At 48.0% G+C, this 16,629-nt stretch overlaps 1 protein-coding gene across 5 annotated transcripts in view; it reads left to right on the top strand.

Moving 5' to 3' along the window:
- Positions 1-728: 728 nt before the first annotated feature.
- Positions 729-16,629, top strand: part of ebf1a (EBF transcription factor 1a) — a 74,861-nt gene continuing 58,960 nt past the window's right edge. For 3 of the 5 annotated variants that reach the window (XM_070545979.1, XM_070545995.1, XM_070546012.1), the window contains exons 1-6: positions 1,857-2,116; positions 2,800-2,956; positions 3,792-3,855; positions 4,315-4,370; positions 5,491-5,564; positions 6,905-6,973. In XM_070545979.1, coding sequence (XP_070402080.1) covers positions 1,983-2,116; positions 2,800-2,956; positions 3,792-3,855; positions 4,315-4,370; positions 5,491-5,564; positions 6,905-6,973 — 554 coding nt within the window. In that variant the 5' untranslated portion in view covers positions 1,857-1,982. Of the gene's footprint in view, positions 909-1,075; positions 1,319-1,856; positions 2,117-2,799; positions 2,957-3,791; positions 3,856-4,314; positions 4,371-5,490; positions 5,565-6,904; positions 6,974-16,629 lie in introns of those variants that run through there. The other 2 variants (XM_070546002.1, XM_070545989.1) reach the window with 2 other exon arrangements.

The following is a 16,629-nucleotide window of genomic DNA, read 5'->3' as shown; positions in this document are numbered from 1 at the left end:
AGAGCGCGCGCATTCCTGCGCGGGTGTAATGATCAAATACACAAGTCCGCAAACCTGGTGTAGGAGTTAGTAAATGACAGCATTAACATGGCTGGAACACCGGCCCCTCTGATGTGCGTGTTTGTGTGTGTGTTGTGAATACCCCCCCCCCCCCCCCTCCACACACACACACACACACACACACACACACACACACACACACACACACACACACACACACACACACACACACACACACACATGCGCCATGAGGCCTGCATGCCGTTCCAAAGGCGGACAGATCCAGGCGGAGGCCGCAATCAAACAAACGTGCTGAAGGATCGCTCCGGAAGCATGCGTGTGTGTGTGTGTGTGTGTGCGCGCGCGCGTGTGTGACATTTTATCTCCCGTGGCTTTTATTTATCACTATTTATTGTATCTGTAATGGCAGGGGGCTCACATTTCTCCTCCACAGCAGGAGACATAAATAAACAGCGCAGACAATGGCGGGTGGCGGTGTGGCCCCTGCTGCAGCCTTGACCGTTTATGGAACATGTCAGTTAAAATTCTCCTCCGGTGCGAAACGAACATTTTTCTGGTTCCTTAATTTTTACTGCAAACATGGTTTCCCAGACTCGTCACATAAACATCAAACATCAAACTTTCAGTGAGTTGCTTTCATCATTTACAAGTTTCAATTCCGCAAACAGACCTGCTGATGAACGCCCTCAGTCTGCGCAAATGCACTTAATCCCATCTTTCTTGTTTGTTTTAGTTCTTTTCCAGCTCCGTTCTGTTTTTACATTTTTGTTTCTTGGATAGCGGAACGCATCAGTTTAGTGTGTAATCCTCGTGTTTATGTTGGATCCATCACTAAGTTGGTCTGCAATGCGCCTAATCAGAGGGGGAGAATTGCGCCAGGCTTCTTGGTGAGCTGAAACTTTCTTAAGATGATAATCTGTCAGAGCTGACACTGAAGCAACCCTGGATGTTTATTTCTGAGCTAAACGCATGCACACCTGTACGTGTTGCGCAGATTTTCTCAGAAATTTGCTTTTTTATTTATTTTTTGTTTTTAAGGTTTATTCCTGCATAAAACAAGAAAAACAACTAAAACACATTTAGTGATTTTCAGTAAAACATCGTTTACGCCAGGAGTCAGTGCCGTTCACACAAAGTTTAAACCGCTCTCCTTCTGTCCAGAACAGCAGTTTGATGGGGCTGATCCACCCGCTATGACCCGCCGTCAAGCTCAAGCACAGTGCACAGCTTCAGGTTGGAGAGGGGCACGGGGCGGGACGCCGCGCGGGACAGCTGATTGTTCGTGCCATGAACTTGGGTGCGTTTCCGTTTGCTTTTCAGACCACGCCCCCTTCACCTAGTAGTTTTCTCCTGTTAGCATCCCAGAGATGGTCCGGAGAGATTCCTCAGGGAAGAAAAGAGTGCAAATCAGCCGAGCGGGGAGCGCAGAACTGCCTCCTAATTGCGCGTAATCTTCCGTTTCATCCACGAGAGCAGAGGAGGAAGAGCTTGTAAATCAAGACGCGGCGCACAAGGAGCAAAAGACCCGCTTTATCTTCGTCTTCTTGGTCTTTCTGTTGCAATAGAACTCGTCTGACATTTTGCTTGTTTTTGTCGTCAGCTGTTCACCTTGATCCGGAGGACTGTCGCCAACTCAGCGCAGCGCCTCTCATCCTGCGCTCCCCCTTTCATCCTTTCTCACTGCTCTTCCTCTCGTCGAGTCGCTGACATGAGGAGCAGCTAACCTCTGGATGCTGACAGCTCCCCTTTCTTCCTTCCACATGTCGCATCTTTTGTTTACTTTGAGGGGGAAACCGCGCGCGTCTAAACACCAAGCGGTGTAGACCACGCCACTTTGCTCCTGTGACAGCGCTATCAAAGAGGAGGGAAGGCAAAGAAAGAAGAAAAAGGGAAAGGAGGGAGCCAAGGAGAGGAGGATAGAGTGAGTGAGAGAGATAGAGACAGCGGGAAGGTGCGTTTTGATGTTTGGCATCCACGAGAGCATCCAGAGGAGTGGGAGTAGTATGAAAGAGGAGCCCATGGTGGCCGGGATGAACGCGGTTCGGACCTGGATGCAGGGCGCCGGAGTGCTGGACGCCAACACAGCCGCCCAGAGGTGAGCCTGAGGCGGCCTTGGCGCTGCGCTGTCTCCGCTCAGACCGAGGAGAGGAGAGAGCGCGGGGTCTGATCTGGAGTGGTGGATTCACCTGGGGCGCAACGTGTCCCAGAGGACGCATAGCTGGGGGGGGGGTCACCTCTGCTCCGCGCGGCATTTTACTCGACTCGTTCAAACACTATATGTGGTCCGGAGATTTTATTTTATTTGGTTTGATTTCAAACAGGCAAAAGAACCAGAGTTTAAACTGTTTTCAGCTGAGTTTGCGCCTTTTTTGTGTGTTTTGGGGTCTTATGGTGCGAAACTTTTAAAAGTTTGCACACATTGTTCACTTTTAATGTCTAAAGTTAATTTTACAATAAATAAAATGTTAAATTTAGAGGACGCTTTGATGAGCATTAATTTATAGCAACACCCTTTAACAGCAGGCTTTAATATTATAATAATAACTATTATTATTATTATTGTGACTGGTTCAGATTCTGATGGTAACTTTAAATGATTTCGTTGCCTCATAATTAAAAAACATTACCCGCACGTTCAGCAGAATAAACAACAAACTGCGCTGTTGGATCAGACAGTCAGCGCTCAGTTTCAATAATTAAACTGAGTCATTTTTGCACTTTCTGATATCTGAATGTTCCGTGGTTGAGGCCGCTGCTGCCTTGTGCTTCTATCCGCAGCGGAGTGGGTCTCGCTCGGGCTCACTTCGAGAAGCAGCCGCCCTCCAACCTCCGCAAGTCCAACTTCTTCCACTTCGTCCTGGCTCTGTACGACCGGCAGGGCCAGCCGGTGGAGATCGAGAGGACCACCTTCGTGGATTTTGTAGAAAAAGAAAAGGTGAGTTAGGAGCTTTTTTTTTTAATTGATAATTAAAATCACACTGAATGAAAGCTGGTCCTTCTAGCGGCGCATCGACTGGAGCCGAGCCTAGTCGCCGGGGTGATAAATCACCAGACAGCAGGTCCTGAAGGCTTCTCGTGTGATTTTTAAACGCTGCTTCCGGAACAAACCTCTAGTTATTGTTACAGGAACGCTGATTTCCCTGTTAAAATAAAGTAATTTCCACGTAATTTCCTAATTGCATTTATCTTATTTAAAAACTTTAAAACTCACTTTTCGCCTTTGATATTCTTAAAGATCTGCAAATATTAATAATCAACAATTATTATCGATTATTTTAAACAAACATCCAAATAAACTCTTAGATTTTTGTTGATTTAACATCTTCCTTATTTCTGGCATTCGTTTATTGAAATACGTGATTTATTTATTAACGTTTATTTTATTTAATGGCATCTCCATTTGTTCTTCTTCTTTTACTTGCTGCGGTGTGTGAATCTTTCATTTTTGAAGACAATTAAACAAATCGAATTTTTTTTCTAATATCTCAACCACTCAGATCAGGTGTAAAAATGATTATTTAAAATAATTAAACAAACAATCAATGAGTTAAATTTGTTTTCATGTTTTATCAAATTATAAACTGAGACAAACGTGTGTGAGTTTTAACAAAGTTAGAAACAAACCGACGACCTTCTCATTCTGGCTCCATAAACGGCTCAAGTGCTGTGGAGAGGTCAGTATGAAATCTCACATTTATTTTTCTGATGGATCAGAACTGAGGTGAGACGCAGGAGTGTGTGACCGGTTCTGTTCGGGTTCATGTCCACAGGAAACGACGGGAGAAAAGACCAACAATGGGATTCATTACAGACTCCAGCTGCTCTACAGTAACGGTGAGTTTCTGCTGCCGGGCTGTTATTCAGGTGGACTTAGTCCCGAAAATAAGGAGGAAACTTTGGCAAATATATGAAAAATGTCACATTTTAAAACACTTCACCAGTTTAATTAAAAGTGTGTTATTTTAATTCATTCAAGCCTTGAAACACATTAAAACCAAAGCTGTTGTTTCACATGTTAATAATTAAGCAGCTAATTAATTTGTCATCTTATTTTTGAATTAAAATGTAAGACAAATACTTTTTATGAAAATTAAAACATTTTTTAAAGTTTCTGCCAGCTGACAAGTAAAAAAACACTCATAAATGACATAGCTGCCATCAAGCGCCTCACAGGGCAAATCAGAACACACACACACACACACACACACACACACACACACACACACACACACACACACACACACACACACACACACACACACTTTATTTGAACACCTTTCCGTCTCTCTGCAGGGATCCGAACAGAGCAGGACCTGTATGTTCGCCTCATCGACTCCATGACTAAACAGGTAGAGATTCTGCATCTGACTAATCATTAAAAAGTCTTCTGGTCTGAATGTTTTCTCCCCTCCATCACCAACTCCTCCCCCTTGCCCCCCCCCCCCCCCCCATGACTGAGACCCTCAGCCGGCTTGATGGACGACCTGTCGTACCTGTGGAACAGATTTACACAGGCCCAGAAAAGTATAGAGGACATGTCCTCACTCTAAACCGGAGCAGTGTCTGTGTGTGTGTGTGTGTGTGTGTGTGTGTGTGTGTGTGTGTGTGTGTGTGTGTGTGTGTGTGTTGCAAGGGGTACTTTATGTATTTCAAAGTGTGTGAATATGTGTGTGAGGTGCAGCAGTGGTTGAGACAGTGATGCATGCCAGCTCCCTCTTTCAGGACCTTGACCCTCATTTCCTCAATGTGAAACAGAACAAACTATCCAGAGTGTGTTACGGCCACTTCAGTCACACTAACAGAAATACAGAGTGTGTTGCAGCTGGTGCAGTCTGAGGGAATTCTTCACGAGGACAAATTAGACGAGCGAAGAAACCAAGAAGCTCCTCATCTCTGTTATGATAGCAGCTCTTTTGTTTTGCCAATCCTGCCTCCAGTACCATTACGGGCCTGGAGAGAGTTTGTCTTCCAGTGAAGAGAGGAGGAGGAGATGTTTGCGTGGGAGCGTGTGTGCTTGCATGTTTATCAGGCTGTGTGTGTGTGTGTGTGTGTGTGTGTGTGTGTGTGTGTGTGTGTGTGTGTGTGTGTGTGTGTGTGTGTGTGTGTGTGTGTGTGTGTGGTGATCAAGCCCTGGAGAGCATGTTGAGCGGGGTTGGAGGGGTAACCAGACTAGATTTTTGGACACTGTGCTGTACGGACCAGATGGTGCACTATACTCCAGTCTGGCAGTCCAACTGCTCACTGTATGCACCACATAAACATACAAACACACACACACGCATTCAGACAATTTTCTCTTTTACCGTCTCTGTCAGAACATGGAGTTCCTGCTCAGGAGGACTGGATTCCCACGATACACACATTTGCCAGATAAACACAAATGAAACACACATTTCTCTGTTTTCATTTGGCTGCACGTTCCCGATTTTCAACTCAACATGAAGACTATGTTTCTTCCTCTTTCCTTAGGCGATTGTTTATGAGGGCCAGGATAAAAACCCGGAGATGTGCCGTGTTCTGTTGACCCATGAGATCATGTGCAGGTAAGTCGAACCACTTCTGTTGCAGCTCAGAACCATCAGGTAGATAAAGCCTCAGCCGGAGTCACGAAGGCTCAGAATTATAATAAAAATATTATCATTTCCCTCAAAGTGGGTTGGAGAGATGGGCCCTGGCCTATTTCTGTTATAAGTGTGTGTGTGTGTGTGTGTGTGTGTGTGTGTGTGTGTGTGTGTGTGTGTGTGTGTGTGTGTGTGTGTTTCCCTCTCATGTTCAGCTAATTAGGACAAGGAAAAGCTCATTACTCAAACCCATCCTCTTCTCTCTGAAATACTTGCTGTGTCCTGACAGTGAGCTTGTATCGCTCACACACACACACACACACACACACACACACACACACACACACACACACACACACACACACACACACACACACACACACACACACACACTTAAAAAGTGCAGTGAAAAACTCCTCACAAGCCGCCGCGGCTTTAGGATGAAAGCGAGGAACACATGAGGCTGTACAGAGATGCCTGGTGGCGGCGTGTAGCCACTTCCTGGTTATCACACAAAGCAATTTAGACCACTTGTTTTCATACGCTGCAGGAAACGGTGGAGATCAGAAATCTGATCTGGCTCTCCAAGCCTCCCATCCTGAGGGACTGGAGAAAGTAGGGGGAGGGTCAGTCTCCCTCCTGTCTTTTTCTCCATCTCCTCCCGTCCACACACACACTCACACACACTCACACACACACACACACACACACATATCCAGCACACAGGTAGACACTCAGACACAGAGGCAGACGTGTTTTTTTTTTAGGAATAGTGACAACACTGTTACAATCTGCTGCAGTCAAATGATTCAGGGAGGACTCGTCACATCAGTATGCAGCCCCCTTTTTCATTCTTTTTTTCTTTTTACCCAGCATGCACCACTCCCCAGGTCCAGTGGGACCACTCTGTGACCCACTTCTGAGGGAGAGAGAGAGAGAGAGAGAGAGAGAGAGAGAGAGAGAGAGAGGCAGGATGGAGGGAGGGGACGAGCAATAAGGATAAAATATAGAGAACATAAGATGTCTGGCTGTGTGATGTCTGACAGAAATGGAGCTAACCTGAGCCCCCGAGGCGTAATCGAGTTTAGATCTAGTCCTGCCGTTGCTCTCCTCCTCTAAACTTCTCCTAAAACCAGCCTGCTGATCCCACATGAGAGCCCTGGTCTTAGCACGACCAGTCCAAACCCGTCTCTCACGCCCTCTCACACCCATCTTCTCCTTCCTGATGCTCCGATGCTCATCTGGCTTCCTGTGTTGGAGCTGTGTCTTATCTTTGTGTAACTCTGTCTCTCTCCCCTGTCTCCATCGGCCTCCTCCTGCAGCCGCTGCTGCGATAAGAAAAGCTGTGGCAACAGGAACGAGACCCCATCAGACCCCGTCATCATCGACAGGTAAGGACCCCCCCCCCCCCCTTTAACTCAGCCCGACGTGATGCTGCGCTGTCACACACACACACACACACACACACACACACACACACACACACACACACACACACAAGCAGGAAGCTGTTTACATGAAAATCATGACAACAACTACTTGGTGTCCCTCTAGCGTGGGCAGATGAAGATGCTTTGGAACGATAAAACACACCCTCGTAAAGAAGGCCACAGGTTTTTCTTTCGATTCTTTTTTCACCCTTTTCCAGCCGCATCGATGATCTGAGTGAGCAAAACGTGAGAAAGAGCACTAAACGTCACACTCCAGTGTGAGTGTGACGTGGAGGAGCACTCCAGCGCTGCTTCAAGTGTGGTCAAGCAGCGCTTGTGTGGTTTCACTGATGATTTAACTGATGAGCAGTTTGGGTTCCAGCTACAGTCTCGTGTGTGTGTGTGTGTGTGTGTATGTGTGTGTGTGTGTGTGTGTGTGTGTGTGTGTGTGTGTGTGTGTGTGTGCGTGCTGCTGGGAGGTGTTAGCCACTTTCTGAGTCACTAACAGATATATTGTCCCACTGTGGGTGCATTCATCTGCAGACCCAAACAGAACAGGCTGAAGTGGGTTTTTCTGTGAGAGCGGTGCAGGTTCTACCTCGTCTGCCCAGTTAAGCTGCACAACGACGGTTACAAGCAACCCGAACATCGACTTTGTGTTCTGATTTGAATTTGTCACGAGTGTATTTGTGTGAGTGCTAATGATGCAGTGACCTGTGATATCTGATGAACGCAGCTGTCCTGTTCTCACTGTTGCTCTGTCAGAAGCTGCTCGTTTACCTGTGTGTGTGTGTGTGTGTGTGTTTGCCTCGCGCCACCCTCGTTCCGCTCCACTGAAGCGGAAGGCCTCACCTCAGCGCTCCCTGAGACAGCTGCACCCCAACACGTGGCCTCAGACAACACGCCTGCCCATCACTCCCTGCTACATTTCTGATCTATTTATTTTTCTGTTTTGCAAACTTGTTGATTTTCCCGTCTATGCATGCTTTTTGTTGTTTTTACAAGGGAGGGGCTGCTCTCTTTCACCCGAGCACCACCCTTAAACTGGGTGTAGTTTGCACGCAGCAGGCCAATCTCCTGTGAGCAGCTTTCCCACACTGAGCATGTGTTGTGCCGCTATTCCCTCGACGCCCAGTGGCTCAGGTGTGAGGGCAGCGTTAACGAACAACAAATTAGAATGGGGGGGGAGGGAAAACAACCGCAATTTCTCAGCTTTCCTCTCCAGCGAGCGCTCTCTCTGGACAGGAAAAATAGGTCAGGTGAGAGGAGAGCTGCTGGGGAGGGGTTGTGTTTTAAAGGGGAAACTGGAGGGGAAGTGTGTGTGTGTGTGTGTGTGGGGGGGGGGGGGGGGGGGCTCATTTAGCACCAATATATTCTTGGCAATTGTAATAATCAGGGATTCATAACAAACAAACAACTGTGAGGCTGGAACTACTGACTCCATTACCATGAGTCCCTCTCCTCCTGATTCATAAAGAAATACCATCAGCAGCCCCCCCCCCCCCCCCTTGAAGTTATTTAGTTGGTTAAATAAGGGCTCGTTAGCCCTCCGCTGTTTCACAGAGATGATTAGATTTTACAGCCCTAATTAGCTGGGCTAGCTCTAACTCCTCTGGAAGAGTAATGGGTCTGATTGCCTAATTAGCTCCCTCTCGTTAGGTTGGGAGAAACAGGCCACTGCAGCAAAACCACAGGAATGAGGAAAAATAAAGTCGGCTAATGAGAAACTTATTTGATTGTTAGGAGAACAAATCTGGAGGAGTGTGGATCGGCAGCGTTTTGGGTACTCACCGGGAGGATCTCCTGCTGAAGAAGGGAGATTTGTTGGAGCTTTAAGACATTTTCAGAAACCACGTGATCCAAGGTGTGGTGACGAGGAGTTTGTTGAGGCCGTGCTGGTGAGAAGAACCGAAGGATTTCTCCTTCGTCTCTGGGACGATGGGAAACATTCGCCTGATTTCATCATTTCTGAAGTCTTCTTCTCCCGTCTGATCAGACGACACTTGTCATATTTATTAATCTACCCTCAGAGGTGGGAAGTTCTCGGGATTTTATGGTAGACCTGTGGGCATAGCATGCCATGTGCTCGACTCTGGTCACAGGAAACATGAGAAAAGCGAGCCGCTCCTGAGCGTCTGCTCCCCAGGGATCCATGTGTGGTCCGCTTTAGGCTCCTACAGAGGCAAGATAATACGAGGGAGTCCTTAACCCCCTCAACCCTCCATTTCCACTTCTCCCCATCACTCCTGGTTAGCGCGGGGTTAATCATAAGCAGGTTTAGCCGTCATGGGCCTCAAATCACAAACACCCTTCCATCCCGTCCGTGCAGCTTTCCTGTCTGCCTGCGTAAAATGATGTTTTTGTTTATCTTGGATGAACTGTTCCGCTTTTATTACACTGATGTTTCCTTCACAGCAGCGCCGTGAAAGGGCAGGTGTGTTGGTCAAACACCTAAAACACGTTAAACAGTTACAACCATCTAGTTGTATGTCCAACCGCTGCGTTGGTGATCGGTTTAGCCGTGTGGCGATCGTCCACCTTCCCCTGATGCCAGTGGAGTGGCATCAGACTGTAAATCAGTGACTGTCTATGAGCTGTCCTTCACGTGGATGACAGCGACGTTCTACCTCACACGCCTGGTTGATTGTGGGATGCAGATCACCTGAGGACCCAGGTGTTTGTTTAACTCCCACAGGTGTGCGGCTGCATTAGTGTTCAGTCTGCAGCTCCTTGTTTTAAACGTTTAGATGATGCATCGCTCCTTTTGTTATGGCCGGGTCGTAACAAGTGGGCGTTCATCCCAGATTAGTAGTCCGGAATCCTTTGACAGGCAAACTCCCAGCAGTGAAGGCTCGATTCGGAGGTTTCTGTTTTAGTGATTCCTGAACAGTTAATGTAAGACTTTGGGATGCAGTGCAGCTGAGGCCTGCTTTGGTTTGCTTTGGTTTGCTGGTATTAAAGGTGTTTGTCCGTGATCAGCAACAACAGCGGGATCTGGGTCACCCATTCTTCAGCAACGTTTGATGTGTTCACTCAAGTTTTCCGAACGGTGGAAAAGCGTCTGCTCTTCGGTAAAGTCCAGCGTTCAGACTTCTACTTTCCAGGAGAGCAAAGATCTTGGTTAAAAAAAAGAACAACTTTGTTTTGTGTGTAAAACTGTAGAAATGAATAAAATAATCCAGATTATTTACAAGGCCTCAAATTTAAACAGGTCTAAGAAGCAGGGTGAGTAAAAGTAAGTTCTTCTCAACAGTAGACAGGGATCACGCATGTTCTCTTCAAGGTCGTCACCGACTCGGGGTCCACTTTGGACACGCTGCAGTAGACTTAATGTCTCTTAACTCAGGTGGAGACATTCTGTAGGGACAAACAGCTTTAATATGTCCTCTAAGACAGGCGTTTCCTACGCGGGGTCCGTAATCCACCAAGGGGGTTCCCAGGGTGTGCTGAGGTTGGAGGGTAACGTCTCAATAGTGCACCCAGTGGACTGTATTTGATATAGCACCCTCTGTGGTTCTCCAACTCCCCAAGGTGCTTTACAACACAGCCATCCACCCACGCACACCCAGGTGGGGATTAGCCCTGAGGCTCAGCACCGGTACCGCCAGTCCTTCCGACCACCACAAGCAGGCAAGGAGGGTTAAAGTTCAACTTCACTGAAGAAACTATTTTTAATGATTGTTTCTGATCACTATCAGTCAATCGGAGTGTTTTATTCAGGCTGAACATGAGAATAGTCTCCTACACCTGTCTGCAGCGATAGCTCCTGATAGAAAATCTAGGATTAGAAAAGCCTGACAGATCTACATCACACACATTCACGGACTCATCACGACTCTCTACGGGGTCGGCTGCCGTTGGTTTAGTGTCCAGAGAGAGCAGAGAACGTCTCGGTTAGTAGATGCTAACCGTTAGCATTAGCAAGTCCACCACACAGCAGAACTAACTCCTTCAGGCTTGTGTTGTTTGTGGATAAAACATCTGTGTTTCAGGGGAATCTGAGTCAGAGTCGTTTTGCTGTTAGCCAATCAGAGGCGAGATGTCCAAATATGGGGAAATAAGACCCTAACTCCTGTCGTGTTCTGCCTCTCTCTCCTAGCTGAATTCTACGACCTGAAAATGGTGCACCAGAGCTTTTTTCCCTTCATAGAACAACATATTCATTCACTGGAGATCACTGCAAACGTACTGAAGTATGAGTGAAGGTGACCGTTAGCTGTCTTGCTTAAGGACACAATGACGGGGCTCCAGGCTTGACTTGGACACAGCCAGAGGAAGTAACCTCACATGCTTTCTGGAAAAAATTTGAATGAGAGCGACAGACTAAAACGGTGCTAACAAGCAGGCAAACGCAGCCATCCGCTTTCAGATTCAGCTGAGGCAGAACCAGAACCAGAGCTTAATGGGATTTAAACCCTTCCAAATCGGATCTCTTGGAGAGTATGACCGTCCCTCCAGCACTGTGTGTCCTCTCCTGGCTCCTTCCACCTGTGTCCTTTGGGCCTTTCCAGCTCATCCGACTCCCTTCGGCCTGCTGCGGGGTGTCCCCCAGGCTGGGTGATCCTCTGGAAGAGGAGGGGTCTGCGGGTGGAAACACTCTGTGACCAGAGATAAGAATCCACTGCTTAACCCCAATCATCCCTTCTTCCAGCTAAAAGGGTCAACTACACATGACTTATTTTGTCAGGTTTATTGCAGCCTGTGAGCATGTGTGTGTGTGTGTGTGTGCGTGTGTGTGTGTGTGTGTGTGTGTGTGGGTGTGTGTGTGTGTGTGTTTACACACTCCTGCAGCCGACTGTTGATGTTGCCCATTTCCTTGCATGCATGTCTCTGCTTGTGTATCCACATAAGTGTTGGTTATTTCCCTGTGTGTGTGTGTGTGTGTGTGTGTGTGTGTGTGTGTGTGTGTGTGTGTGTGTGTGTGTGTGTGTGTGTGTGTGTGTGTGTGTGTGTGTGTGTGTGTGTGTGTGTGTGTGTGTGTGTGTGTTGATAGACACCATTTCCTGGTGAGTGTGTGTGTGAGAGCGTCTTGAGTGAAGAATGTCGGGCAGGAAGTGCTCCTCCCGGGGAGGATGATGTCATGGCTGACTGTTTCCTGTCCCCCTAGCCCGTGGAACAGCTCTCAGCCTCATGGTGTGTAGTGTTGTGCTTGTGGCCTGGTGTCGGTTCCCCTGTTGGGTCAACACCTGATAGAAGACGCTGAAAGGGGAGTGTAAAACAGTTTTAGTTCACCATATCACCAATTTGTCATACTATCACACTGGTGGAGAACCTCCTTATTGTGTTGTTTGTTATGTTTGGATGCACTTCCTGGGGTGAGAGGTCATGTGTTGCCTTGGCTGGCTAACGTGCTCTAGTGAATAATGTATGTCATTGACTTTATGTCAGCCCTGCCAGCCCCCCCATGCAGCACCCACCCATGTTTAATTCATCCATCTCCGGTGTGTGTGTGTGTGTGTGTGTGTGTGTGTGTGTGTGTGTGTGTGTGTGTGTGTGTGTGTGTGTAAACATGTGTGTGTGTGTGTCCCAGTCTGCACCTGTCCAGCCATTAGCCCCCTCCTCATTTGCATTTGATGCTAATGCGGTTTACTGGCAGCGCCATCCGTCCCGTTGCCTTAGTTTCATTTTCACATCCATGACAGTGACGGTGAGACGACGAGCACACACTCAGAGAAGGGCTAGACTATCTTTGGACTAAACATTGAGACCGATTAGGTGACTTCTCTTCTTTCGTGTTGGATTGTCTGTTTTTTTAATTCCAAACATCCTTTTTGACATTCTTCTCTTTGTTAGTTTTTCTGTCCCCGTCCATCCATCAGTCGCTTGAAATTTCCCTCGTCTTCTGAAACAGGGAAGGCCCAGCAGCTTCAATTGTTGCGTTTCAGGATCTTCTCTGTCCTTGTTTTCTAACTTCCTTCATCTTTTAGGGCCTGGAAGGAGGAGTGAGCACACACACACCTCCTCCTCCTCAGGTGATGATTTTTGTTGAGGTGCTGTTTCTTTCTCAGCGTGGAGTGAAGGGTGGAGGGGTGGATGACGGATGCATTAGATGTTATGGGCCTTTGAACAGGACTGGCCCCGAGCCGGTTGTGATGTCTGTGCAGGGCTCAGGGGCACAGAGGCAGAGATGCTGGCTCATCGATATGCAGGCAAAACTCTCCTCCTTCAGCTGCTGGCTGCCTCTTTCCCCCCCCCCCACCCCCCCCCCACCCCCCCCACACACACACACACACACACACACACGCTCAAATAGATGCACATTGACCTGCAGCTTTCTGCATCTGCTGGGTTGTTTCCTCTGAGGTGGTCCCCCCCCTCACCCCCACCCCCAGGGGATGGACGGCTGCACTGATTGACAGCTGGAGTTTGGAGGTCGAGGAGCCTCTGAAACAGACTCTCTCTCCCTCTCTTGCGTGTCCAGCCATCGGAGCTAGAACACGTCTTAGATCCTGCTCCTGGGCGATGCGGTGCTGGATGAACAGAACCAACTTTGTCCTGCCCGTTTCTCCTCTTCCTTTCAAATAATGTTTAGCTGTTGTTTACCTATAAACTAAGCTGCTTTACACTTGATAGGTGGTTGAGTTAATGCTCTCCAGCTGAACACAGGTAACGCCCCCTTTATTGGAGTATATAACACATCATTTACAAATGCAGTAACTGTGAAAGGTTCTTGGCTCCACCACGTTCCTCTTCTTCTGCATCTGCTCTCCTCCCCTGAACGGCTTTGTCATTACAGCTCAAACCTTCTCCTGGCTGACCCGGCCACTCTCCTCGTGTGCTCCCTCCTGGCTGTGTTTGTTCTCCCTCACAATGAAGGGGTGAGGCCGGCCAGCACCGACCCAAATGAGTCGCGTTTAAGACTTTTTTAGGTGTTGGAGATTACAGGCTAGGGAGAGATGGCAGTAAGATAGAATGGAGACATATATTTACCCTCTGAAAAGGTCTGTGTGTGTGTGTGTGTGTGTGTGTGTGTGTGTGTGTGTGTGTGTGTGTGTGTGTGTGTGTGTGTGTGTGTGTGTGCGAGCACTGCCGGTGAAGAAACAGTAACGTTTTCCAGGATTTAGTCCGTGACGCTCCCTAGAAGATGCGCTCAATTTGCTTTTTAAATGAGGCGTGAAGAGCACAAGTGTGCTGCTCTTGGTGTGACGCTATACGGCTGGATGTGTGTGTGTGTGTGTGTGTGTGTGTGTGTGTGAGGCAGGAGTTGGGCTTTGTTGTCTGAGTGCTCTGATGTGTGTGGACAGTCTAGCACACGGCCCACTAAGTGCTTTCTCACAGCTGATGTGTTACACGACTGGCCGTGTTGCTGCTCCTAATTGAATAGACACACCGGCCCATCTCGGTGAGGGATACTCCGGCTGTGTGACACTGAGCTTTGAGCTGCCCCGGCTCCTGCCCTCAGCCGTGATTCATTGTTTTCTGATTCTTTCTGCTAAGTGAGAACACAGATGACACGCTTTGTGCCAGCTTCTAACACCCCCCGCCCTCGTCTTTCACCCTTTCCCGTCCCAGCCTGGTGTCTCACTTCCTGCCATCCCCGTTTTCCATCACTGTGGTGTGTTAGCTCACCCCCGTAGCCCAGGATGTGAGTCCAGGTGTCCAGGATGAGTGCTTGTGGCCAAGCAAAAAACACGCTCCGTTGATTGTTTTCCATCGGCCCGTCCAGGAAGAATGGATGGCTGGCCAGGCACTCTCAGTTTCAGATGTCACAATGGAAGGAAGACCTGCAGCGGGAGGGAGGATTCTGCCTCTAAGCTGTGGCTTTTGAATCAAACTCTGATTAGTTTTGTGAGAGATCTTTAGGACGGTTTTAAACAGCCTTTGAAAGCATGAGAAGGAAAAACACCTATGGGCTGTTTCGTAGCCATCATCGTCTCCAACACGTCTCATATCAGCCTGGACGTGGAGTTTTGTGACACTGAGCTTGACTAATCGGAGCTGCGCTGTTAGGAGACAAAAGGAAACCTTCAAGAATGAATCTGTGCCTTAATTAAATGTAGAGCAGGGACGTCGGCAGGCAGACAATTCTGGTCAACAGCAGCGTTTGATCAAAGGGACGATATATTCTCTCACTCCTCGGCACTGTGCATTAATCACCAGCAAACCAGACCCGAGCACATGTCACTGTTCCACTTCACAAGCAGAGCTGGATTTAAAGGCCTTGGTTTGTGTTTATGTAACTCAAGAGGAGACAAAGTAAGGCGTATCGACTGAGACACTTTGTTGTTTTGCACCGCCTCACCCCCTTTCTGTGTGAGTTGCTATCCTTGTTGGTTTGTTTAGCGAGCAGCTTGACCTCGCTGACAGGAGAGTTCGCTTGTTTCCTTTTCCTTCGTCTCCATCCGTGTTTTCTCTGATTTATTGTTATTTTTTGTTTGTTGTCTTTTGCTGCTCTTCTTCTTCTTCTATCTGCCCTTCAGTCTGTGTGTCTTTCTCGTCGGTCCTCCCACTCACACACTCCACATTTAACTCTGGAGGTTCTTCTGGTTAATCACTCTTGGAGCCTTCCCCTGCGTTTGAACGCTCCTCCTCGGCAGCGTGCTCTTCCCCTGGATCCGAGTCGCTCTAATCATCCCTGCTTATTGGCTTCTTCTCCTGCACAGGAGCTCACCTTTACATGAGGTGACGCTCAGTTCAAACACACACACACACACACACACACACACACCTCCCCAAGCTTTCCCTTGAAAACAATTAACAGAGCCGCTTTATTTCTGCTCCCAATCCTTCTCTCTCTCTCTCTCTCTCTCTCTCTCTCTCTCTCTCTCTCTCTCTCTCTCTCTCTCTCTCTCTCTCTCTCTCTCTCTCTCTCTCACACACACACACACACACACACACACACACACACACACACACACACTGCTCCCTCCCTTCTCCTCTGGCTATTGTCTTCACACACACAGACTAGAAGTGCTGCTGAAGGAATGAAGGGTGAGTGAAGAGGGAGATGCTAAACCGTTCTGATTGCTGGCGTTTTAGTTCGTTTAGATTTTGAGGTTTCCCGTGAATCCAGCATGAGTTTTTAAAACTGTGTCAAATATTTATAACAAATAAACACCAAACCCGATTTGTACGTCTCTCTCGTGTTGACCTGGGTGAATCGAGTATGCACACACCTATGAATAGACAAACGTCCTGCCAAGGCAGACTCAAAGACAAACTTACAAGTTAATGAGGCACATCTCTCTCTCTCTCTCTCTCTCTCTCTCTCTCTCTCTCTCTCTCTCTCTCTCTCTCTCTCTCATCTGTCATGATGCCCATGTATGCATGACAAGATGTTTACACACACAATCACGGCGGTGCCTCTGATGTGGGCTGGGATGAAAGAAGGATGAGAGGAGGCGGAGACGTGAGAGTGAGTGTCGGGTAAGAACCGTTTTCTCTGTTTGACGACAGGACAGTTCCCCGCCGAGAGCTGAGAGACTGATAGGCAATACCTGGAGGAGTAGAGCCGTAGGTGGAAAACGCTTTAAAGGGGCCCGTGTTGAGATGTCGACTGTTTTCTGTGTGCAGTCGAGACTGGGATGGCGTGCTTTGAGTTTGGTATGGAAGACAGTCTCTGCAGACCTGGTTCACGGGCTGCAGATTAAAAATTGTCCGATGGTTTTTAAAATATG

The sequence above is a fragment of the Nothobranchius furzeri genome, chromosome 2, assembly GCF_043380555.1.
Source record: "Nothobranchius furzeri strain GRZ-AD chromosome 2, NfurGRZ-RIMD1, whole genome shotgun sequence".
Taxonomy (NCBI): domain Eukaryota; kingdom Metazoa; phylum Chordata; class Actinopteri; order Cyprinodontiformes; family Nothobranchiidae; genus Nothobranchius; species Nothobranchius furzeri.
Note: the sequence above shows the minus strand (reverse complement) of the source record. Positions and strands in the feature narration are given on the sequence as shown.